Source organism: Cervus canadensis, chromosome 1 (assembly GCF_019320065.1).
Source record: "Cervus canadensis isolate Bull #8, Minnesota chromosome 1, ASM1932006v1, whole genome shotgun sequence".
Lineage (NCBI taxonomy): Eukaryota > Metazoa > Chordata > Mammalia > Artiodactyla > Cervidae > Cervus > Cervus canadensis.
In genome coordinates, this window is record NC_057386.1 from 23,412,352 (window position 1) to 23,436,474 (window position 24,123).

Genomic DNA, 24,123 nt, shown 5'->3' on the forward strand with positions numbered 1-24,123 from the left:
AAAAACAGTATACCTAAAATATCTCTGCCCTTGCTCTCTGTCTGAGCTTGTGCATAGGGCAGAACAGAGAACTTAAGTGAATCTCAGCTCTAAGAAATCAAGATATTTCCTTAACATGAAACCAAGATATTTCCTTAATGTGTGTGGGTGATACAAGCAGAACATGGAGTCACTGATATGTGAAGAGTTAAGGATTTATGAATGATGTGGGTATTTAATGAACTTTCCAAATCTAGGCAATGGCCTGAAATTTGTGGGCATGATGGCATAAAGACTCTGTGGTCCCATAATATACCTGGAGGTGGGAGGGAGCTGTGGGGATTTGCTGAAGCGTCCTTACAGTGAGTAATAGAGCCAAACAAAAGAGGGCACAGGGGTAACCCCATCATAAATTTGTGCAGCTTCTTACTACAGCTGGGGCATTATTATTGAGTTGTGTGTCAGGAAGAAGAGGAAAACACTGATATTGATGTGCACTCATGGTCTCTGACACAAGGATTATACCCCAAGTTGGTTTTTAAATTCATCCAGCCAAGGCAGTCCACTTCAGAGCTGGACACTTCAAGTTCATGCCTAGAAAGGGTACCTGGAGCCAATTCAATTCTCCCTCACATTTTTTCATGGATGTGCCACACAGATTAGAGAAAGATCATTAAGAAACTACACTAGCTTGGCATTACAAATATAGAATAATATAGAAATAAAAAATTATAGATGACTTAGCTATGAAATATGACTAAAACTACTGCTGCTGATGTAACTTTAGGGCCAGTGTCAAAGAGATACATAACTCAGAAAATAATAGAAATTGTTGGAAGGCATTTTAGAATTTAAGAAAGAGCATTTTACTGTTTTGGAAGTATAGGAAACTCTGTTAATATTTATGGCCATAAGCATTGAACATTAGGAATCTAAGATCATAAATCCCAACCAAAAAAAAAAGTGGATACCCATTCATACAAAATTGAAACAAAATTTTGTTACTTTAAGTTCCATGTGGCAGTTCCTGGGCCAAAAAGCTTTGATAATATTTGAAGACCTCCCACAAGGTCCAAACTGACAGATCCCATCCCAAATTTTGACATGGAAATATGAGATCCTCACAAAAATTCCAAGAGCTGACATGTCTTCTTCCTAGAACCTTTCATTCTTCTTTCACTTCAAAGACATAGAAAGAAGAGAAATGGAAGAAGTCTTAAGACAGTCTCTGGTGAAGAGCTTTGATTTCTAGATTGACCAATTTGAGGCCCATGACTTTTTTTGTGGGGCAGGCACAGCATTATCAAGCTGCAACTGCTATAGCAGTGCTGTGTAACAAACAGCCCCAAACCCAGTGGCATGCAGCAGTGCATATTAGCCATCACACTCATGCTTATGGGTTGGTGGGTCACCTGGAAATGCTCTTCTCATGTATGTCTCATTTTTCTGGAACCAGGGCATTTGTTCCCCCATAGTGATGGTAGCGGCACAGAGGAAATGCAAAGTCACATTACAAAAGGCATAAGGAAGGGTGAATAATTGGTAACAATAATGCAATCTACTATATATGGATGTTCATCAGCAGTTGAAAAAAGGAGGTGTAAATAACCCAATTCTCTAGACTTAGAATTGTGAGGACACTGCTGGGAGATTGAGAAAGCTGAAAGCTAAAAAGCATACATTAGGCTTAGCAACATGAAGGCCACTGGTGATGTTAACAAAAGTCAATTTTGTGATATTGTGGAGTGGAATCCACAATGGGGAGATTGAGGCATGTGTGGCAGGTGAAGAATGGTTGTAATGAGTATAGACAACATTTCAGAGATCTAGCTGTGAAGGGAGGAAGGAGACTAGAAGCTGAAGAACAATCTGAGGAGGATTCTTCTTTTTTAATAAAAGAGGCACAAACATGTTAAATGTTGCCTATAAGGGTCCAGTAGAGAGGGAGAAATTGGAGATATAAGAGGTAGAGGAGGTGACTGATAGGGCAAGGCCAGGAAAAGGGGGTATGGAGGGACCTGGGAAACAGGGGAGATTTGCATTATAGGGAGGAGGAAGGACACCACCAGCTCCCACTCCTGACTCATAATGAACTTAGAGAAGAAACTGATTCCCCCATCTTTTCCACAGCTGGTGTTATATGCTCTGAGTTCCTTTTCCTGCCATGGGGCATCAGTATTTTGGATCTGTGTGCCCCTCTGGATATTTAGTCCCATACATTTCCCCAGAATCAACTCAGTTGTCACTAGATTCCCTCAACATTGTTGCTGTGAAAGCAAGCACCACCAGTTCTAGCCTTGGATCAGAAGGTCCAGAATTGTTTGGAGTCTGTACTGGTTGACTTTTTTGCGTCAGCATGACTAAGCCATGAGTTGCCCAGATATTTAGTTAAAGCATTATTCTGCATGTGTCTGTGGAGGTGTTTCTGTACAAGATTAACATCTGAATCAGTAGGTTGAGAAAAACAGATTGCCCTCCCCAATGTAGGTGGGCCTCATCTGATCTGTTGAAGTCCAGAATAGAACAAAAAGGCTGAGTGAGAGAGAATTCTCTCTCTGACGATCTCCACATTTGGGGAATCCTTTTTCTTGGTCTTTCAGACTCAGTCACTGACCGGAACTATTCCATCAGCCCTCTTGGATCTCCAGCTTGCTGATTACAGATCTTGGGACATCCTAGTCTCCATAATCACACAAGCCAATCCCTCAAAATAAACATATTTAGATATAGATATATAGATACCCTAGAGGTCTTTTGGTTTTGTTTCTCTGGAGAACTCTGACTAATACAAAATCCTTGGAATATCCCCTCTTAGGAAAAAGGCTTGGCCTGGGGCTGGGAAGAAACTTAGGGGGAGGATGCTGGGGTCTCTGGTACGAGAGTAATGTAAGTGGGGGAGCACCTGCTCCACTCTCCCCATTAGAGGAGCTGCTGCTTTAGTCTTTCCACCATGAAGACAATACTTGTAGGAACAGTGGAGGAGCACGAGTCTGGGACCTTTGTGACACTGGTGAGTCATTGAAAATTCTGAGAAGCAGGCTCTCCTGGCTTCTGGCAAAGAGATGACCAATGGCCTTGCTTCTTAAGCCCTTTTAGCCAGGTGTTACCTGAGGCTGAAAAAAAAGTCACAATCTTAATCTTGATATGACCCTGGAGTTTGCCCCGCTGTTAGATTCACATCCTTACACCCTTTACTCCACATCTAGTGTGGAGTAAAGGACAAAGAGGCACTTATAAGACTCCACAGTGATCACTGGGGCTGTCAGCATCAGCAGGGTGGAGGTGACAGAAACCTAATCCAAGATGCAAGAGATCCAATTCCGACTGAAGCGCCAGCCGTGCCCTTCCCTGCGTGTCCTTGAGAAGGTCAGGTAACCTCTCTGGGTCTCAATTTCTACTCTCTTCTTTTGCCCCATCTTGTCCCTGTGATAGGTAGAGACTCTTCAATTCTTTGTCTTCTTCTATCAATACCCAGAATCAGGCCAAGGAGGAATATTATTTTGCAAGTGATTCAAAGATAAGCACATTCAGTCACTCAGTTGTGTCAGACTCTTTGCTACCCCACGGACTATAGCCCGCCAGGCTTCTCTGTCCACGGGAATTCTCCAGGCAAGAACACTGGAGTGGGTTGCCATGCCCTCCTCCAGGGTATCTTCCCAACCCAGGGATCGAACCCAGGTCTCCTCCACTGCAAGTGGATTCTTTACCATCTGAGCCACCAGGGAAGCCCTCAAAGATAACAGGTGTAGCTCATATGTTGGTGGTGGTGTAGCTAGTCTACCAGATGACAGGCCCACCCAGTTCACCACTTTGGTGCTTATGCTGCTCCCATGCCTGGGTCTGCTACCAGGTACCCAATAAACCCTGTGATATTACAGGTAACCAGAGGCTTATGCAGTTTCACCTGGTTGAGTGAAGCATCTTTGTAAAGTGCTCATAAAAAACTGCAAACAAGCTCTACCCACTCTGGCCTGGCCATTTGGGTCTCCATGGGGCCTCTGAGTTAACTACAGGACCGATACAAATAAGCAGTTTTCCCAGGGGAGTCCAATTACGGGTGGATATCCTTTGGAGTGGGAGGTACTTCAGGTATCCCTCTTCCCACCTCATGCCCCTCAGCGTAAGTTGGTAACAATTTCTTGCTGCTGCTAACTGCCCAAGGGTTTTACCATCTCCTTTTGATTTCCTTGACCCTACCCACATCTCTGTAAACAGTTCTCCCGTCAAACCCTTTGGACTGAGGCAACAGTGAAGCTAACATGGACCGATGCATGTGATTGTTTAAGGAAGTTTAAATAATTTTTATTTATTTATTTTTGACTGAGGAGCAGATTCCCCTGGCTTCTGGCAAAGAGATGACCAACGGCCTTACTTCTTCTGGTCTTGTCGCTGCACGGGTAGGGTGGGGTGGCTTTCTCTAATTGTGGCAAGCAAGGGCTACTCTTTAGTTGCACTGCATGAACTTCTCATTGTGGTGGCTTTTCTTGTTGCAGAGCACAGGGTCTAGAGCATGCAAGCTTCAGTAGTCGAGGCACCTGGGCTCTAGAGCATGGGCTCTGTAGTTGTTGCACATGGGCTTAGTTGCCCCTTAGCATAGGGAAGTTTAAATATTAATCAGAGTTTCTCTTAAAGCTTAGGATTCAAATATACTGAATTTATTAATAAAAAATATGTCTTAGATGACTTTTGTTGCAATATTGCTGTGTAAAAGCCATCCCAGCAATGCTTACAAGCATTTATTCTCATGCTTGTGGGTCCAGAGATCAACTAGATTTCAGCAGACCTAGACTGGGCTCAGCAAGCTTTAGACTGTTTGCCACTGGGCTTGGCTCCTGGCCATGGGTTCAGTTTGAATCCCATTCCTGGGTTTTCTTCTGGAGTCAAGGCTGAAAGGCCATCTGCTACCTGGGAGATGTTCTTCTAAGGAGAGCTTGCTGGAACTAGGGAGAAAAAGGCAATCCATGCATATTTCAGCCTCTGTTAACATCCCCCGGGCTAAAGCAAATGTTTTGGCTAAACCCAAGTTTCAGCTTGCCTCACCTTGTGGCCATGGCAAGCATGTGATGTAAAACTCTAGTACAGGGGAGTAAAGTATTGGAACCCATAATTCATTTCACCACAAAAAATAAGATTTGTTCCTTGAATATGGAGCTTGCACTTGTGATTCCAGTAAATTCAATATTAACTTGTAAGTCAGAAAGAGAAAGACAAATACCATATGATATCACTTACATGTGGAAACTAAAATATGACACAAATGAATTTATCTATGAAACAGAAATAGAATCAGAGAATAGACAGGTAGCTGCCAAGGGGGAAGAGGGTGGGAGAGCATTGGATTGGGAGTCTGAGATTAGCAGATGCAAACTGGTATGTATGGATATGTCAAGTTGCCTTCCCCCATGACTCAAAAACAATTGTAAGCTTTCTTGGATCTAACTGGGTTTGTAGAATCTGGATACCCAACTATGGCCTAATCACCCAGCCATTATATGAAAGCTTAAAGAGATGGGATGATTCAGTCCCATTGATGTGGGGATCTCCTCAAAAGGAGACAGAGACTACACTAAAACAATCCTTAACCCAAGCACTTGCCTTAAGGTTGCCAGACCCAGGAAAAGCATTCCAACTATATGTCCATGAAAAGGAAGGAATAGCCTTGGGAGTGTTAACTCAAAGGTTGAGACCTGTGCCCCAGTCAGTAAATTACTTATCCAACAGGCTTGACCCAATTGCCCGAGGCTAGCCTCCCTGCCTTCGAAAATTTGCAGCTATTGCAGTCCTGATAGAAGATGCTTTAAGACTTTCTCTTGAGGACAAACTATTTTTACCAGTCACTAAGTGAAACAACTCCTGAATGGGAGAGGCCATTTATGGATGTCTGATCAAAGAATCCTCAGATATCAAGTCTGATCAAAGAATCCTCAAAAAATCCAGGCCTGACTGTATCCCCTTGTGAGCTTCTTAACCCAGCTACCCTCCTGCCTACCCCAGAGGGCTCTTTCTCCTTTCACTCTTGCTTAGAAACTTTGGAACACTGGACAAAACCCGAAGAGGGATTGTCAGAGGATCCTCTAACCCATCCTGAGGAAATCTGGTACACTGATGGGAGCAGCTTTGTCTTAGATGGAAAAAGGAGAGCAGGATATGCAGTAGTCTCTAACTTCAAGACAGTAGTGGCTAAACCTTTACGACCAGGTACTTCAGCCCAATTAGCTGAGCTCATAACCATGACTTGAGCTTTACAGCTGGGAAAAGGAAAAAGAGTAGCCATTTACACTGACTCCAAGTATGCCTTTCTGGTGGTACACGCACATGCTGCTATTTGGAAAGAAAGAGGCCACTTGATCGCCCGAGAGTTCCCAATTAAGTATGGTGATCAAATCCTTAGGCTCTTGGAGGCAGTCCATTTGCCTGCTGAGGTTTCAGTCTCCCACTGTAAAAGACAGCAAAAAGGGAGCACGGAAGTGGCATGAGGGAACCAGACAGCCAATCAGGCAGCTAAGAGAGCAACATTATAGAACAATGACCTAATGGGGGTTACCACCCTAGTTCTGCAGGCTAATTTGCCAGAAACTCCTTCATACATTGAAGGTGAGACTCTTAAAGCTAAGAGTGAGGGCTTTCAAGAAGATCACATGGGGAGGTTCCAAAAGGAGGGACTCCTTTTTCTGCCTGGGAACCACCAATGGAAGTTGGTTAACTCCTTACATGCCACCACTCATTTAGATGGACCTCCAAAGATTACTAGAAAGTTCCTTCAGAGGAACAGGCCTCCAAACGACTATAAGGCAAGTGGTCTCCTCTTCTCTCACTTTCTAATTAAACAACCCCAAGGAGCTTGAAGACCCCAGCTGGCCCAGCCCATCCAACAGAATGGGACCTATCCAGGAGACAACTGGCAGTTGAACTTCACCCAGATGCCAGTTTCTCAAGGGTATAAATACCTACTAGTCATGATAGATACCTTCACAGGATGGACTGAAGGTTTTCCCACCCGGACTGAGAAGGTCAAGGAGGTGGTAAAAAAACTGCTCCATGAAATCATTCCAAGATTTGGCCTGCCCAGGTCACTACAAAGTGATAATGAGACATCATTTACTTCTAAAGTCACCCACGGGGTCTCCAAAGCATTGGGCATTACTTATTAGCTCCATTGTGGCTGGAGGCCTCAGTCTTCAGAAAAAGTAGAAAGAACCAACCAAATCTTAAAATCAGAGATAAAAAAGATAACCAAGGAGCTCTCCCTCTGGTGCAAGGAGGCTTCAACAATACCTCTCCTCCACAACTGTATTGCCCCTAAGGAACAGGTCAGTCTTAGCCATTATGAGATGCTATATAGGAGACCTTTTGTTTATGTCAATGACCTCTTCCTAGATCCAGAGGCTCAGAACCTCTGATCTTACACCATGGCCATTGGGCGATTCCAAGAAGAAATATGCTTATGGGGTGTCAACAAGGATCCAAAAGAGTCTAAAGGGCCACCACTATATGCTCCAGGGACTCAAGTCCTAATTAAGGTCTAAAGACAGGTCCCCAAAGGTTCAACTCCAGCTCACATGTAATACTTTCTACCCCCACAGCAGTCAAGGTACCAGGGCCTGACTCCTGGATTCACTACTCATGAGTCAAGCTGTGGAAGAAAGCAGATGAGGACACTCAACATACCTGTGAACCCCTGGGAGATCTCAGATACCTACCCAGGACTACAGAAAACTACACACACCATATGATCTCACTAATATCTAGAATCTAAAATATAAAACAAACAGGCAAGGAAAACAAAAACAGATTCATAGATACAGAGAACAAATGGGTGATTGCCGGAGGGGAGGGTTTCGGGTGTGTGTGTGAAATAGGTGAACAGAAAATCTCCAGTTATAAATAAATAAGCCAGGGAATGTAATATACAGCAAAAGGAATGTGGTCACTAACACTGTAATATCCTTGTATGCAGGACAGATAATTTCTACACTTACTGCGGTGAGCATTTCATAATGTATGCAGATATCAAATCACTATGAAGTAGTGTACCTGAAACTAACATAATACTGTACATCAACTACATTTCAACTGGGAAAAAGAAATCATTTGACTTCTCCCCTGAGCACCCCTCCTCTTGGCTGACTCACTGGACCAGGATGCATAGTTGGTTTAATCAACCTTCCAAGAACACTTTTCAGGAGGCTTAGATATGGCACCAGGATCTTATGGCTGCATCCCAGACCCAAATAGATAAGAGCTCGATTGTCAAAGAGAAAGAGTTTGTGTATATAACCGTGTCAATTTTCTGTACAACAGTGATTATCACAAGATTATAAATCACCCACATTTCACTAAAAAAAAAAAAAAAAGTTTGGCCTTTGGCCCAGTGACACCAGTGATGGTGGTGCGTAGATTGGGCACTGGAAGTGGCTGGAATAACCAAGCACAGAGGAGGTCCAAATGACTTAAGAACTTGCTAATTTATCAAAGTGACTGCCAGAAACGGGCCTACAGATAGGGAGAAGTGGAGGCCTTGTCATGGTGGTAAAATAGCAACCCCGGCCACCATGAGAAAGCCTTGTGTCATCCTGGAGAGGCTACCCTCAGGCTAGCCCAGACGGCATGGAGTTAGATGTGCTCAGACCTGGTCACCCCTCAGGGCTCCAGGTAGAATGGAGGGGCTCTTTTTTCATCTCTCAGGGCAGCAGCGAACACTGCTTGGCTCTTGGTCGAGACACCCAAGGGACCACAGCCAGACTTTGCCATGGGGAACTGGTGTTTAAGCCCCTGGCTAAATTAAGCTGAAAAAGAGCAAACATCCTTACTTAGGTAACTTTCCCTTCCTGCCAACCGCAGAGAATGCACGCTGGAGCCCAAAATCACAGGTCACAATGTTACTGAACAGAAGTTCTTGTGTCCAATGCACAATGAGGCCAAACTGAGACTTTGGAGTTTGGAGAAAAGAGACATTTATTTCAGGGCCAAGCAAGGAGAAAGAGCAGCTCATGCTCAAAAACTCTGAACTTCTCAAAGCGTTCAGGTAAAAGTTTTTATAGGGAAAATTTGGAGTGAAGGCTGCAGAGTTTGTGACTTACTTCTGATTGGCTGGTGGTGAGGTAACAGGTTGGTGTTACAGGAATTGAGAGGCTGGGACTTGGGACCAGGGACCCTTTGCTGCAGGGCTTGCACCTGGGCAAATGTCTCAAGCAACAAAATACAAAGAAACTAAATTATAAGAAAATAAAACTAACAGCATGCATGCTTGGGCGAGGTTATGGACAACAAGATACAAAAAGACAAAAAAAAAAGGCAAACCAAAAAACCCAACTGCCACTTCTGAAGAACTGGAAGCAAAAGTAGGGCAATGTGCATGCCCTGCACTCAACACTGCCAAAGGGGTGGGCAAACCGTGGAAGCCATCCCTCAGGCTTGACCCCCTAGACACATCCCTACCCTCACCCCAAATAAGGAACCAGGTTTTTCCTTATATGAAAGGAGCAAGGTAACTTGTTACTTGTTTTCGATTCTCCCCTACTGCAGCAGGGGCCCCAATAAAGCCTTGCTTGTATTTCTTGTCTGATCTTTTATCAATTTCTATTGATAGGAGGTCAAGAACCCTGGAGGACATCAGAATGTTCAGTTCAGTTCAGTTCAGTTCAGTTGCTCAGCTATTGTAGCCACGCGTTCAGGGAAACAAACTCACTCAGAAGGACAATGCAGATAGTGGAGTGCAGTTTATTATACCGGCGGGCCCAAGTCAGAGTCTCCTCTTAGCCAAGGACCTCGACCGGCATTTGTGAAAATCTTTTATACCCCATGTGTGCGTGTCCAAACCCACCAGCCCAAATTCCTTGAGATTTACGTAAACAAACGAAGGGTAAATACAATCACAATAACCCCATTATTCATGTGTTATGTGTTCAAACAGTTAATAATCAATAAGCCCGTTACATTCAAACCAGCTAATAAATGATAAGAGAAACCCAAGTAAGACGGTAGGTATTGCCGGAGGGCATCAGAGGACAGACCCACTGAAACCACAATCACAGAAAACTAGCCAATCTGATCACACGGACCACAGCCTTGTCTAACTCCATGAAACTATGAGCCATGCCGTGTGGGGCCACCCAAGACGGACGGGTTATGGTGGAGAGGTCTGGCAGAATGTGGTCCACTGGAGAAGGGAATGGCAAACCACTTCAGTACTCTTGCCTTGAGAACCCCATGAACAGTATGAGAAGGCAAAATGATAGGATACTGAAAGAGGAACTCCCCAGGTCGGTAGGTGCCCAATATGCTACTGGAGATCAGTGGAGAAATAACTCCAGAAAGAATGAAGGGATGGAGCCAAAACAAAAACAATACCCAGCTGTGGATGTGACTGGTGATAGAAGCAAGGTCCAATGCTGTAAAGAGCAATATTGCATAGGAACCTGGAATGTTAGGTCCATGAATCAAGACAAATTGGAAGTGGTCAAACAGGAGATGGCAAGAGTGAATGTCGACATTCTAGGAATCAGCAAACTAAAATGGACTGGAATGGGTGAATTTAACTCAGATGACCATTATATCTACCACTGCGGGCAGGAATCCCTTAGAAGAAATGGAGTAGCCATCATGGTCAACAAAAGAGTCTGAAATGCAGTACTTGGATGCAATCCCAAAAATGACAGAATGATCTCTGTTCCTTTCCAAGGCAAACCATTCAATATCACGGTAATCCAAGCCTATGCCCCAACCAGTAACGCTGAAGAAGCTGAAGTTGAACAGTTCTATGAAGACCTACAAGACCTTTTAGGTCTTGTAACACCCCAAAAAGATGTTCTTTTCATTACAGGGGACTGAAATGCAAAAGTAGGAAGTCAAGAAACACCTGGAGTAACAGGCAAATTTGGCCTTGGAGTACAGAATGAAGCAGGGCAAAGGCTAACAGAGTTTTGCCAAGAGAACGCACTTGTCATAGCAAACACCCTATTCCAACAACACAAGAGAAGACTCCACACATGGCCATCACCAGATGGTCAACACTGAAATCAGACTGATTATATTCTTTGCAGCCAAAGATGGAGAAGCTTGATACAGTCAGCAAAAACAAAACGGGGAGCTGACTGTGGCTGAGATCATGAACTCCTTATTGCCAAATTCAGACTTAAATTGAAGAAAGCAGGGAAAACCACTAAACCATTCAAGTATGACCTAAATCATATCCCTTATGACTATACAGTGGAAGTGAGAAATAGATTTAAGGGACTAGATCTGATAGAGCGCCTGATGAACTATGGACGGAGGTTCGTGACACTGTACAGGAGACAGGGATCAAGACCATCCCCATGGAAAAGAAATGCAAAAAGGCAAAATAGTTGTCTGAGGAGGCCTTACAAATAGCTGTGAAAACAAGAAAAGCAAAAAGCAAAGGAGAAAGGGAAAGATATTCCCATTTGAATGCAGAGTTCCAATGAATAGCAAGGAGAGATAAGAAAGCCTTCCTCAGCGATCAATGCAGAGAAATAGAGGAAAACAACAGAATGGGAAAGACTAGAGATCTCTTCAAGAAAATTAGAGATACCAAGGGAACATTTCATGCAAAGATGGGTTCAATAAAGGACAGAAATGGTATGGACCTAACAGAAGCAGAAGATATTAAGAAGAGGTGGCAAGAATACATAGAAGAACTGTACAAAAAAGATCTTAACAACCCAGATAATCACGATGGTGTGATCACTCACCTAGAGCCAGACATCCTGGAATGTGAAGTCAAATGGGCCTTAGAAAGCATCACTATTAACAAAACTAGTGGAGGTGATGGAATTCCAGTTGAGCTATTTCAAATCCTGAAAGATGATGCTGTGAAAGTGCTGCACTCAATATGCCAGCAAATTTGGAAAACTCAGCAATGGCCACAGGACTGGGAAAGGTCAGTTTTCATTCCAATCCCAAAGAAAGGAAATGCCAGAGAATGCTCAAACTACCAATCAATTGCACTCATCTCACATGCTAGTAAAGTAATGCTCAAAATTCTCCAAGCCAGGCTTCAGCAATACGTGAACCATGAACTTCCAGATGTTCAGGTTGGTTTTAGAAAAGGCAGAGGAACCAGAGATCAAATTGCCAACATCCGCTGGATCATCGAAAAAGCAAGAGAGTTCCAGAAAAACATCTATTTCTGCTTTATTGACTATGCCAAAGTCTTTGACTGTGTGGATCACAATAAACTGGAAAACTCTGAAAGAGATTGGCATACCAGACCACCTGACCTATATGCAGGTCAGGAAGCACAGTTAGAACTGGACATGGAACAACAGACTGGTTCCAAATAGGAAAAGGAGTACATCAGGCTGTATATTGTCACCCTGCTTATTTAACTTATATGCAGAGTACATCATGAGAAACGCTGGGCTGGAGGAAGCACAAGTTGGAATTAAGATTGCCGGGAGAAATATCAATAACCTCAGATATGCAGATGACACCACCCTTATGGCAGAAAGTGAAGAGGAACTAAAAAGCCTCTTGATGAAAGTGAAAGGGGAGAGTGAAAAAGTTGGCTTAAAGCTCAACATTCAGAAAACTAAGATCATGGCATCTGGTCCCATCACCTCATGGGAAATAGATGGGGAGACAGTGGAAACAGTGTCAGACTTTATTTTTGGGGGCTCCAAAATCCCCGCAGATGGTGACTGCAGCCATGAAATTAAAAGACGCTTACTCCTTGGAAGGAAAGTTATGACCAACCTAGATAGCATATTAAAAAGCAGAGACATTACTTTGCCAACAAAGGTCCGTCTAGTCAAGGCTATGGTTTTTCCAGTGGTCATGTATGGATGTGAGACTTGGACTGTGAAGAAAGCTGAGCGCCAAAGAATTGTTGCTTTTGAACTGTGGTGTTGGAGAAGACTCTTGAGAGTCCCTTGAACTGCAAGGATATCCAACCAGTCCATCCTAACAGAGATCAGTCCTGCGTGTTCATTGGAAGGACTGATGCTGAAGCTGAAACTCCAATACTTTGGCCGCCTCATGCGAAGAGTTGACTCACTGGAAAAGACCCTGATGCTGGGAGGGATTGGGGGCAGGAGGAGAAGGGGACAACAGAGGATGAGATGGCTGGATGGCATCACCGACTCGATGGATATGAGTTTGAGTAAACTCCGGGAGTTGGTGATGGACAGGGAAGCCTGGCGTGCTGCGATTCATGGGGTCGCAAAGAGTCGGACACGACTGAGCGACTGAACTGAATAACCGATAAGCCTGTGGTTACATTCCGATAGATACAGAAAAAATTTATGACCTGTCCGGAGGCGGGGGTGATTAGAGTATGTTTTCTCTTAGGCGATGAGTAACCTGGATATGATCTTCAAGCTTCCCCTGTCCAGAGGGGTCTTATCCTTCTGTAGTAGTTTCCACAGGCAGTAAGCACAGAGTCCACTGGAGGCGGCCGAGCACAATCAGCGTGAACAGGCCTCAGAGGGAGTCCAGGCCCTGTGAATCCCTTCTTCACAGTGACCCCATGGACTGCAGCACGCCAGGCCTCCCTGTCCATCACCAACTCCCGGAGTTTACTCAAACCCATGTCCATTGAGTCGGTGATACCATCCAACCATCTCATCCTCTGTCATCCCCTTCTCCTCCTGTCTTCAATCTTTCCCAGCATCAGGGTCTTTTCAAATGAGTCAGTTCCTCCCATCAGGTGGCCAAAGTATTGGAGTTTCAGCTTCAGCATCAGTCCTTCCAATGAACATTCAGGACTGATTTCCTTTAGGAAGGACTGGTTGGATTTCCTTGCAGTCCAAGGGACTCTCAAGAGTCTTCTCCAACACCACAGTTCAAAAGCATCAATTCTTCGGTGCTCAGCTTTCTTTCTTTTTTTTTAAGTCTTTATTGAATTTGTTACAATATTGCTTCTTCTTTATGTTTTGGTTTTTTGACTGTGAGGCATGTGGGATCTTAGTTCCCTGACCAGGGATCGAACACGTCCCCTGGATTGGGAGGTTATCTCTTAATAACTGAACCGTCTGGTAAGTCCCTCAGCTTTCTTTAAAGTTCAACTCTCACATCCACATATGACTACAGGAAAAACCATAACCTTGACTAGATGGACCTTTGTTGGCAAAGTAATGTCTCTGCTTTTTATTATGCTGTTTAGTTGGTCAGAACTTTTCTTCCAAGGAGTGAGTGTCCTTTTATTTCATGGCTGCTGTCACCATCTGCACCTTCACTTGGGTGGGGCCTTAGTTCCGGTAGAACTCAATGGTAATTATTATGTACATTCCCTGAGGAGGAACCAGGAACTTGCTCATCCAGCACTATAGTTTCTTGATTGTTCCTCCTTTGTTTTTGCATTCCCTATTTCCTTGTTTGAATCTGTCCTTTGATACTAAGGGAAGATCAAGAGGCTGAAGACTTTATCCTACAAATAAGAAACAAGAGACCTGATGAACTATACTCCAATAAAATAAAATAATTAAAAATTAAAAAGAAAAGAAAGAAATGGGGGACCCAAAAAGGCTTTTGTGCTCCGGAGGATTCCACAGGGTCCTGCTCAGTTTCCACAACACTTCTGTGAGGCAAGAGTCACGAAAAATAAACCTGGTCCCCTCTCCAAGTCGGGCTTCCCTGGTGGCTTAGGTGGTAAAGAATCTGCCTGCAATGCAGGAGACCTGGGTTCGATCCCTAGGTTGGGAAGATCCCCTGGAGAAGGAAATGGCAACCCACTCCAGTATTCTTGCCTGGATAATTTCATGGACAGAGGAGCCCGGCAGACTATAGTCCATGGGCTCGCAAAAAGTCGGACATGACTGAGCAACTAACACTTTCATGTCTAAGTCAGAAGAGCTCCCCTCTTAGACAGAACTAGGGGGCAGGTGCGGTACAGTGCACTGACCTTAGAGATACAACTCCAGGGTGCAAGTCTTCACTCAGACGCTGGCAACAAGAGTTTGAACAAGTCGTGAAATCTCTCCCAGGCTGGGTCTTCACAACTGCAAAGCGGTACATTATGAGAGTTGAGTAGAATTAAGGAGTACAATGTATGTGAAAGCCCTTGGTAAACAATGGGGTGTTTTTACTCCATGTACCTGCACGTGCTACAATGTCTTGCTGATTACACTTGTCCAGGAAATCACGGCATCCGGTTTACAGCTATTTCTGCTAAGGGGAAGCACACTGGCTGAAACCACCCACTCTAGCCAGGCACCATAGTAACAATATGCATGAGTTATTTTAAGATAAGTCCTAGAAAGGAACGGGGAACTAATAAGCCCCCACCAATCAGAAGAGTTCCACAGAGGTCAAAAGGAGACACTATGTGCCCTACCACCTCCCAGAATCCTTCTCTCCGGCAGCCATCTTGGCTGAGCAATGCCTGCGCCAATAGGAAGGACTCTGAGTCAGAATGATTGGCCAAAGACAACCGGAAACTCACCCCCTTACCAAAAACCAAGACTTCAAGCTGAGCGACTGTGAGTTGAGCTGCCAGGCAGAGCAGATCTTTTGGGTTCCCTTATCCTACTGCTCTCCGCCTGGGCGCCACTTCCCAGTAAAATCTCTTGCTTTGTCAGCATGTACTGTCGCCTCTGACAATTCATTTCCTGAGTGTTAAACAAGAACCCATTTTCGGGCTCTGGAAGGAGCCCCCTTCCTGCAACGTTGGTAGGAAAGTTATCTGCAAGAGCCACTCCAGAACTCCCTCCAGCAGGGTTTCTCTTTTTTTGCTGGCTGCTGAGAAACTCTGAGCTGACTTTGGGACTCAGTTACACCAAGGCTGTAGATCTCTCTGGTAGTAGATCTCTTCCCAAACTTTGGGTTTCACTGATTGTCTGGGTTTGTTTGATTTTATGTCTGTCTTAAATTCCTTTTTGAAACTTATATGGACAGAAAATAGGTCATTTTGCAATGGCATTGTTAATGCCATCGTTTTGTCTAGTTTAAAACAAGGTTATGTTCGTGATTTAAATACTGGATCATACTAAAATACAATAAAATCACACTTGAGGTGAACCACAGGGAGCCTCTCAGCACCGCACCTGGCTGAAATGGGATGGGCAAATGCTAATTTCACCTGAAATCCACCAGACTCTTCCAGACACAGGCATTAAGTGGCTGTACAAGAGTGTGAGAGGGACTTGACCAACTGCCGCTTTTTCCTCCCCCGATCTTTCGCCAGAACAGTTCCGGTGGGGCGGGGGTGTGGAGTACGGAGCGCGGTGGAGGTGGGGCAAGACAGATCTCCGCGAACTCAAGTGTGAGCTGCGCGGGAGGTTGTGAGGCTCGCGGACGAGTGGATGGCTACCGTTTTAACAGGGCGGAAAGTGAGAGGCTGCGGGTCGTAGGGAGGCTAGAGACGGCCGCGGGGATTTTATTCTTTCTGGTGGAGAGGCAGCTCCGTTTACCCACCAAGAAGAAGTGTCACAGAGATTGGGAGAGACGCGATGCAAGGATGGGCTCCGGCAGCCCGGGGCAGGTGATCTTGGCAGGAGAGGGGAAGTGCGAGTGCCATGGGAAAAAAACGTTGAGTCCACGCGGTTCTCCACGGAGAGGTCTTTTTTTTTTAAATCAACTCGGGCCAACAAGATTAAGTCTGGCCGGCTTGGGGGCTCCGCGTCCAAGGGACGGGCTTCCGAGTCACCCAGACTCCGTTCTTCCACTCAACTCTTCCACTCAACTGATCACCCTACTTCGCCTCAGCTTCCCCGTCCTAAAAGTGGGGCTAATAACTGCACTGGTCTCTTAGGGCTGTTGTGACGAATAAATGGTCCCACGTAAATAAAGCGTTTGTGCCTAGTATCTATCATAGGCAGGGACTAGGTCATTACTGTCACCTCGGGAATTCCTTGGTGGTCCAGTGGTTAGGCGGAGAAGGCAATGGCATTCCACTCCAGTACTGTTTTGCCTGGTAAATCCCATGGACAGAGCAGCCTGGTAGGCTTCAGTCCATGGGGTCGCTAAGAGTTGGTCACCACTGAGCGACTTCACTTTCACTTTCGTTCATTGGAGAAGGAAATGGCAGCCCACTCCAGTGTTCTTGCCTGGAGAATCCCAGGGACGGGAGAGCCTGGTGGGCTGCCGTCTATGGGGTCGCACAGAGTCGGACATGACTGAAGCGACTTAGCAGCAGCAGCAGCCAGTGGTTAGGACTTTGGAGCTTCCGTTGGAAAGGACATAGAGTTCCATCCCTGATCGGGATTCTAAGATCCTAAAAGGTTCAATGGTCTCCCAAAGACCACTAAGATGCTGGGACGCCCTGGCGCCAAGCTGTGCTCTGGACAAGACCCGAGAGATGGGCGGGGGTTGGTGGTGAAGTGGGCGGGTTCGACCCAAGCTCTCGCGGCTTCCTTTACCCCGGGTTGGTGCCTAGGGCTGGACAATCGGCTGGGAGGCTTCCCGGCTCCACCAGCCCAGGGCGTCCGAGGCGGCGGGATTCGTGATGACTTCGTTCTGGTGAGTGTCTCTGGAGCAGAGGTCAGTCTTGGCCAGCCAGACGCGCCTTCGTGGAGCGGCCAAGTGCCGGGTCCGCGGACGCCAGGGTCAAGGAAGGGGGCAGCCGGTCTCTAAATTAAGTCCGGTCCGCCCTCTACCTAGGTGGGGCAGCTAGGAGACAGCGCCTGGGGACGCCGATGAGAGCCCTTGCTTGTTCTCGACCGCTGCGCTCCGGGAAACACTGGTTTTAGAGGTGGAAATGGAAAATTTGACGTGGAGGTTGCTTCTCGAGCCTGGAGTGCGTAGCACGGTGTTGCCGAGCGTGCGGGGCGGCCTGGAACCCGGAGGCTCTGAACAGGGCTGGAGGTGTGGGTCCCCGGGGTGTGGGACCCTTGCGCGGCAACCGCCGGCTCTGGGCAGTGGGAAACTGCGGCTGCGTCCCTTACGCAGCTTCAGAAGACAGCCTGGGGTTTAGGAGTCAGATTTTGAAAAGTCGGTTCTCAGGTCCAGGCGACAGTCTCGAGGCAGTAGTAAATGTTTGTTTTGTGGTTCTGGACCTAAATCCTCTTAAGGACTAGCGTAATAATTAACAGGGGAAAAATAGACTTGGAGGGCTCATTTAGTTTTTATAAACCAGGAAGAAGGATCAGAAATACAATTTGTGCCTTTTTATCCCCAAAGTTTACTTCCTTTGTATTTTTCTAAACTAAAACGATCATTTAATGCTAACAAGGAAGGCGTCCCCCGGCGATGCAAAAACGTGTTGGTGGGATGATGTTTTATGGGCATTAACATGAAGCGCAGTTTGTAAGGGCTTCCCTGGTGGCTCGGATGGTAAAGGATCCGCTTGCAATGCGGGAGACTCAGGTTCGATCTCTGGGTGTGGAAGATCCTCTGGAGAAGGGAATGGCTACCCACTCCAGTGTTCTTGCCTGGGGAATCCCATGGACGAGGCTCCTCTGTTACAAGAAGTCGGACACAACTGAGTGACTAACACTTTCACTTTCACTTTTGTGGCTGAGCGAGGGGTGGAGGTAGCCCTTTCGTCGCAGAAAGACCTCTCCCCTTCCTTAGCCAGAGACTTCCTTCATCCCACATTCCTTGAAGAGTGAGAAAGAACCCTGCCCCCAGGCTCCCAACTGGTGCCAAGGAATTTAAAGCTGGCAAGTCCTCAACAAACTTGACTTTCCGTTCACATATGGACCGCTGGAATTGTGAACAAAAGGTCTGGGTTTTGCCTGATATTTTTGCTATGTTTATATCTCTGTGATAGTAAGGCTGCTGACTCGTGTGGCCTTGGGGAACTAAAAAGAAACTTTCCTTTAACCTTTTTTTTTTTGCCTTTTTAGTTTTCTTTTTTATTAAAAAAAATACCTGACTCTGAAATAGATATTTCTGATTTTTGTCCCTCTGTGATAGGATAGTTCACTCCAACACACCCTACCTACCGAAAAAACAATCACTATAGTAGCATGCAGTAAAATTCAGTAAATGTTGGTCGGTAAATTCCTTTCATCTATTGTGGAGCACTTATTTGTTATGAATAGGCCCTGCTCTAGATTGTACTACTAGAGTTCATCTCAGCACTCTTTGAAGTGTCATGTCCAAGCTACAGTTGTGGAAATGGAGAATAAAGGTTGTCCAAGGGCTACATTGAAAGCAGCAGGTTGGAATCTAACTCTGAGGATAGTAAGTACTTTTTTGATTGTGTGGGACATTTTATTCATAGCATTTCATTCCACAAAAATTTGATAATCCTACCATGTGAGAGGCGTTATACCAGGTATGGGGAATACAACTGTCCTGACCTCTTGGAGAAGTTATGACTCTAGCATATTTGACATCATCAGTTGATCATTTTTTAATACCCTTCTCTACAGGACAGAATTATCTTCAGTAATAATATATTATACCAATGATAATTACTATTGTCTTGCCTTCTTTTCATTTGCAGACAATTAAAAAATAAACTGCAATTTTTAAAGGTATTCTAATTGGGTAAAATAGTTTATATATGAATTAATTCATAAGTGGTAAATTCATACCAAACAAAATATACTTGGCAGTTTGCACTGTTTTTACTATTTTAAATTTTAAACACAAATGAAAAGCTCAAGTGGTCACCACTAAAGATAGAAGTAACCAGATGTTTGGTTGCGTCTTTAAAATCATTGTGCTATTAGTGTCTATTTTACGACTGTTGCTTAAATGGAGAAATGAGCTTGAGCAATTCTGAATACTTCTTCTGATTGCACATTTACTCCTGAAAGGAATCTATGTAGCTGAGCCAGGTATGTGTTGGGAACCAGCTGTGCCTGTGAGTTCTTCAGATTAACTTGCATATAGAATATAACTTTTATTAAAGGATAAGTAATGTGCTAATTTGAAGCTCATCTGTATTATTATTGTATTAAAAATTTTATTGAGATATGGTTGATGTACAATGAATTTCAAGTGTGCACCATTTTGTTGTTCAGTTCCCCAACGGTGTCTGACTCTTTCCTACCCCAGGGACGCAGCATGCCAGGCTTCCCTGTCCTTCACCACCTCCCAGGGTTTGCTGGACTCATGTCCATTGAGTCGGTGATGCCATCCAACCATCTCATTCTCTGTCATCCGCTTCTCCTCCTGCCTTCAATCTTTCCCAGTATCAGGGTCTTTTCTGTAGTGACTGATGAATTTTTAAGGTTATATTCCATTTATAGTTATTATAAAATATTGGCTATATTCCCTGTATTGTACTATGCTGCTGCTGCTAAGTTGCTTCAGTCTTGTCTGACTCTGTGAGACCCCATAGATGGCAGCCCCCCAGGCTCCTCCATCCCTGGGATTCTCCAGGCAAGAATACTGGAGTGGGTTGCCATTTCCTTCTCCAGTATTGTACTATAAGTCCTTGTAAAACCTCATCTATATTATCAAGAACCATAGTAATTGCTTAGAACTTAGATCAGCAGTTCTTGGTCTTTTTGGTCTCAGGACCCTTTTAACTCTTAGAAATTATTGAGGACCCCAGAGAACTTTTGTTTAGGTGGGTTGTTTCTATCACCACATTAAAAATTAAAGCTGTGAAAAATCTAAAAATACATAAAGTCACTAAAAATAATAATCATAAACCTATCCAGTGGAAACATAACACATTTTAATGGAATTACTGTGATGAGTTGAAGACTCTACTGGGGTTGATGGCTGGATCCACTTCCTAGCTCACTCAAGTACCTGTTGGCTGGGGACTTTAGTTCCTCTCCACGTGGCTCTGCATGGGCAACTCACAGCATAGCAGTGGGCTTTTCCAGAGCAGATCCTCTGAGAATGTGTCACCAAGGTGATAGTCACAGAGTCTTTTATTAGCAGTCTCAGAAGTGACCTATGTTGTTTTCATATTGGCCACCCAGACTCGTGTGGGAAGGGGCTTCTTCCACTCTGTGCTGTTATTGGCCAGGGTGGAAAGGGCTACACAAAGGTGTGACTACTTGGAAGCTGAGACCATCCAAGGGCCACCCTGGAGACTGGCTACCATGGGACTTTGGCATTTATTTTCATGAATGAGACTGGCTGTGATTTTTTCTTTTTTAAAAAATTTTTAATATTTGTTTTTATTTATTTGGCTGCTCTGGGCCTTAGTTGTGACATTAGAGCTCTTAGTTGTGGCGTGTGGAATCTCATTCCCCAACCAGGGATCAGACTTGGGTCTCCTGCATTGGGAGCTTAGAGTGTTAGCCACGGGACCACCAGGAAAGTCCCTCTTTCTTTCTTATATCTTTGTAAGGTTTTGGTGAAATGTTTATGCTGTTTCATAAGTTGTAGTTTTTTTCCTATTCCTTGAAAGAATAGGAAATCAACTGAAAATGAAAATTTGGCTTATAGAATTATTCAGAGATTTCTATTTTCCCTTGTGTCAGTTTTTTAAAGCTGTATTCTTCTCTAAGAACTTGCTTATTTCCTCTTTTCAAGTTTAGTGTCACAAAATTACTCATTTATATTTTCTTATTACTTCCTTAATAGCCTTAAGTTTCAAGTGATGCTCCCGACATTCCTGACTTTGGTGATTTGTGCCTGCTCTTGTTTTTATCTTAATTCCTTTCAATGAGCTTATTACTTTTATAAGGGCTTCCCTGGTGGCTCAGATGGTAAAGAATCCACCTGCAATGCAGGAAACCCAGGTTCGATCAAGGGAAGATCCCTTGAAGAAGGGAATGGCAACACACTCCAGTATTCTTGCCTGGAGAATCCCATGGACAGAGGAGTCTGGTGGGCTACAGTCCATGGGGTCACAAAGAGTAGAACTAACACTTCCCCTTTCACTTTTAAAGTAAAACAGTTTTTGGCTTTGATGATTCTTTAAAGTATATGTTCCCTATTTCATTATTTTCTGCTCTCATATTTATTATTTTCTTCTTCCTACTTTATTTTGAGCCTAATTTACTGATCTTTTTCTAATTTCTGAGGTAGATGCTTGACTTCCTGACTCTCAGATTTTCTTCTTTTCTAATAGAGATATTCAAAGCCATAAATTTCGTTGTGAGTATTGCTTTTTAGGTGTTTTCCAGTGGTGTTGACTTGTGGTATTTTCACTGTCATGTGATTCAAACAAATGTTAATTTCCATCGTGATTTTTTTTCTTTGACCCATGGTTATTTAGAAGTGCATTTCTGAATTTTTAAAAGCAAGGATTTTCTAGTTATCTTTCTGTTATTCACTGCCAACTTAATTGCATTAGGATTAGAAAATATACTCTATATTACTGAAATTCTTTGAAATTTTGGACACTTGTTTTATGACCCAGCATATTTTCAGTTTTTGTAAATGTTCTGTGTATGTTTGGAATAAATTCATATTCTGCAGTCATTACATGTAAGGCTTTATATAGTCCATTTATATTAAGTTTGCTGATTGTCTGCTTCAAATCATCTAAATGCTTATTAACTTTTTGATTGCTTTGTTGATCAGGTTAAAATCTCTCTCACCATGATTGTTAATATGTCTGTTTCTCCTTGTAATTCTTTCAGTATTTTGCCTTATATATTTTAAGGGTATGTTATTAGAATAAAGAATTGTTATCTCTTTCTGTGAGCTGAGTATTTTATAGCTTGAGGTATTCCTTTATCTGTAGTTTTGCTTAATATCTCTATATTAATATCAAATGAAGTAAACTTCACTTGATATTAATTAAGTCAACTTTAATATTAATATAGAGATAGCAACTTTATCTTGGTTACATTTAGTATATTTATCTTCCTTTTTACTCAACATTTCTATATCATTTTGTTTTGATGTATCTCTTGCAAACCACATATATTTGGGTTTCTTTTTTCTATCTAGTCTGATTACCTTATGTTTTAATTGGAACATTTAATCAATTTATATAATTATTGGATGAGATGGTTAGATAGCATCTCTGATTCAATGAACATGAATTTGAGCAAACTTGGTGAGTAGTGGAGGACAGAGAAACCTGGCATGCTGCAGTCCATGGGGGTCACAAAGAGTTGGATGGACTTAGTGACTGAATGGTAACAATTATTGATATAGTTGGTTTAAATCTAACATCTCAGTGAGTGCTTTCTATTTGTTCTGCCTGGTCTATATTCTTCTTTTCTCTGCACTTTTGGAATTGATTTTTTTTTCTATTATCCCATTTTCCTGTCTATTAGCTTTACTATTTATATTTTATTTCTGCAGTAGTTACACTATAGATTATAAGGTTCTTGACCTATCAAAGTCTAAAATGTTGTTTTTAAAAATTATTTAATTCTTATTTTATTTATTTTCATTTTTTGGCTGTGCCACGTGGTATGTGGGATCTTAGTTCCCTAACCAGTGATCAAATTCATGCTGCCTGAATTGGAAGAGCAGAGTCTGGTCCTGCTGGACCACCGGGGAAGTCCTTGGTTTTTTAAATCTTCTTCCCAGGGAAATGTAAAGACCTTGGAACACGTTTAGTCTGTTTATTCCTTTCCTGACTTATGTGTCATTACTTTACCCTTTTTTGGTTCTGTTGTGTTTTATGATTTTCTTATTGTTTCTTACTGTTACTAAACAAAGCAGTATTATTTTATATAGTCAGTAGTCATCTAGACTTATCCACTTTTCAGTTTTATTTCTCTTCCTTATTTGTTTATGATCTTCCTTCTGGAGTAATCTATCTTTAGTAGTTATTTTCATACAAGTATGCTGGTGATCAGTTCCCTCAAATGTTGCTTGTCTAGAAACACCTTTCTGGGCACCTTCATTTTTGAATAGTCCTGGTGATATTAAAGATATTTCAGTATCTCTGGCTTCTCCTGTATTCTGTTGGAAAATTAACTAGCAACTTCTTTTAAAGGTAATCTTTTATGGCTGCTTTTAAGATTATCTTCATGTATTTTATTTGTTTTTTGAAAAGCACTTGTTTAACTTTATGCATCTCCCACCACGTGGCTTCAAGCTACCATGACAAAAGCCCCACCCACACCTTAAATCTCCTCAGCTCTTCTGCTGAAGAACGTGGCCTTCATGACAGGCTGCTTTGGGAACTTCCCCTTCCCCAGAACTTCCGATTAGCCCAATCGCACCGCACCCATGCTAGGACTCACCCCAGCCTTGTTCTTGGCAGCGTTGACCTGTGTCTGCTCACTGACTGAGATCCACGTTTTATCAAGGTTGACAGTTGGGCAGAAGCTCTGGTTCCTCTTTAAGTAGTAATCCTTCACCAATTTTGCGTGACTGGGGAGAGAAGGCAACCATTTTCATTACTTCACTATGATTAAAAAG

At 43.5% G+C, this 24,123-nt stretch overlaps 1 protein-coding gene across 5 annotated transcripts in view; it reads left to right on the forward strand.

Moving 5' to 3' along the window:
* Window positions 1-16,266: 16,266 nt before the first annotated feature.
* The window catches only part of B4GALNT2 (beta-1,4-N-acetyl-galactosaminyltransferase 2), a 61,503-nt gene continuing 53,646 nt past the window's right edge, over window positions 16,267-24,123 (forward strand). Inside the window, exon 1 of one of the 5 annotated variants that reach the window (XR_006269865.1) lies at window positions 16,267-16,417. Coding sequence is in view for 2 of the 5 variants with exons in the window: in XM_043470695.1 (XP_043326630.1) it covers window positions 16,386-16,417 (32 nt within the window). In the remaining 3 variants the exon portion in view is untranslated. Of the gene's footprint in view, window positions 16,418-17,251; window positions 17,395-17,564; window positions 17,672-18,422; window positions 18,599-24,123 lie in introns of those variants that run through there. The other 4 variants (XM_043470695.1, XM_043470703.1, XM_043470722.1 and 1 more) reach the window with 4 other exon arrangements.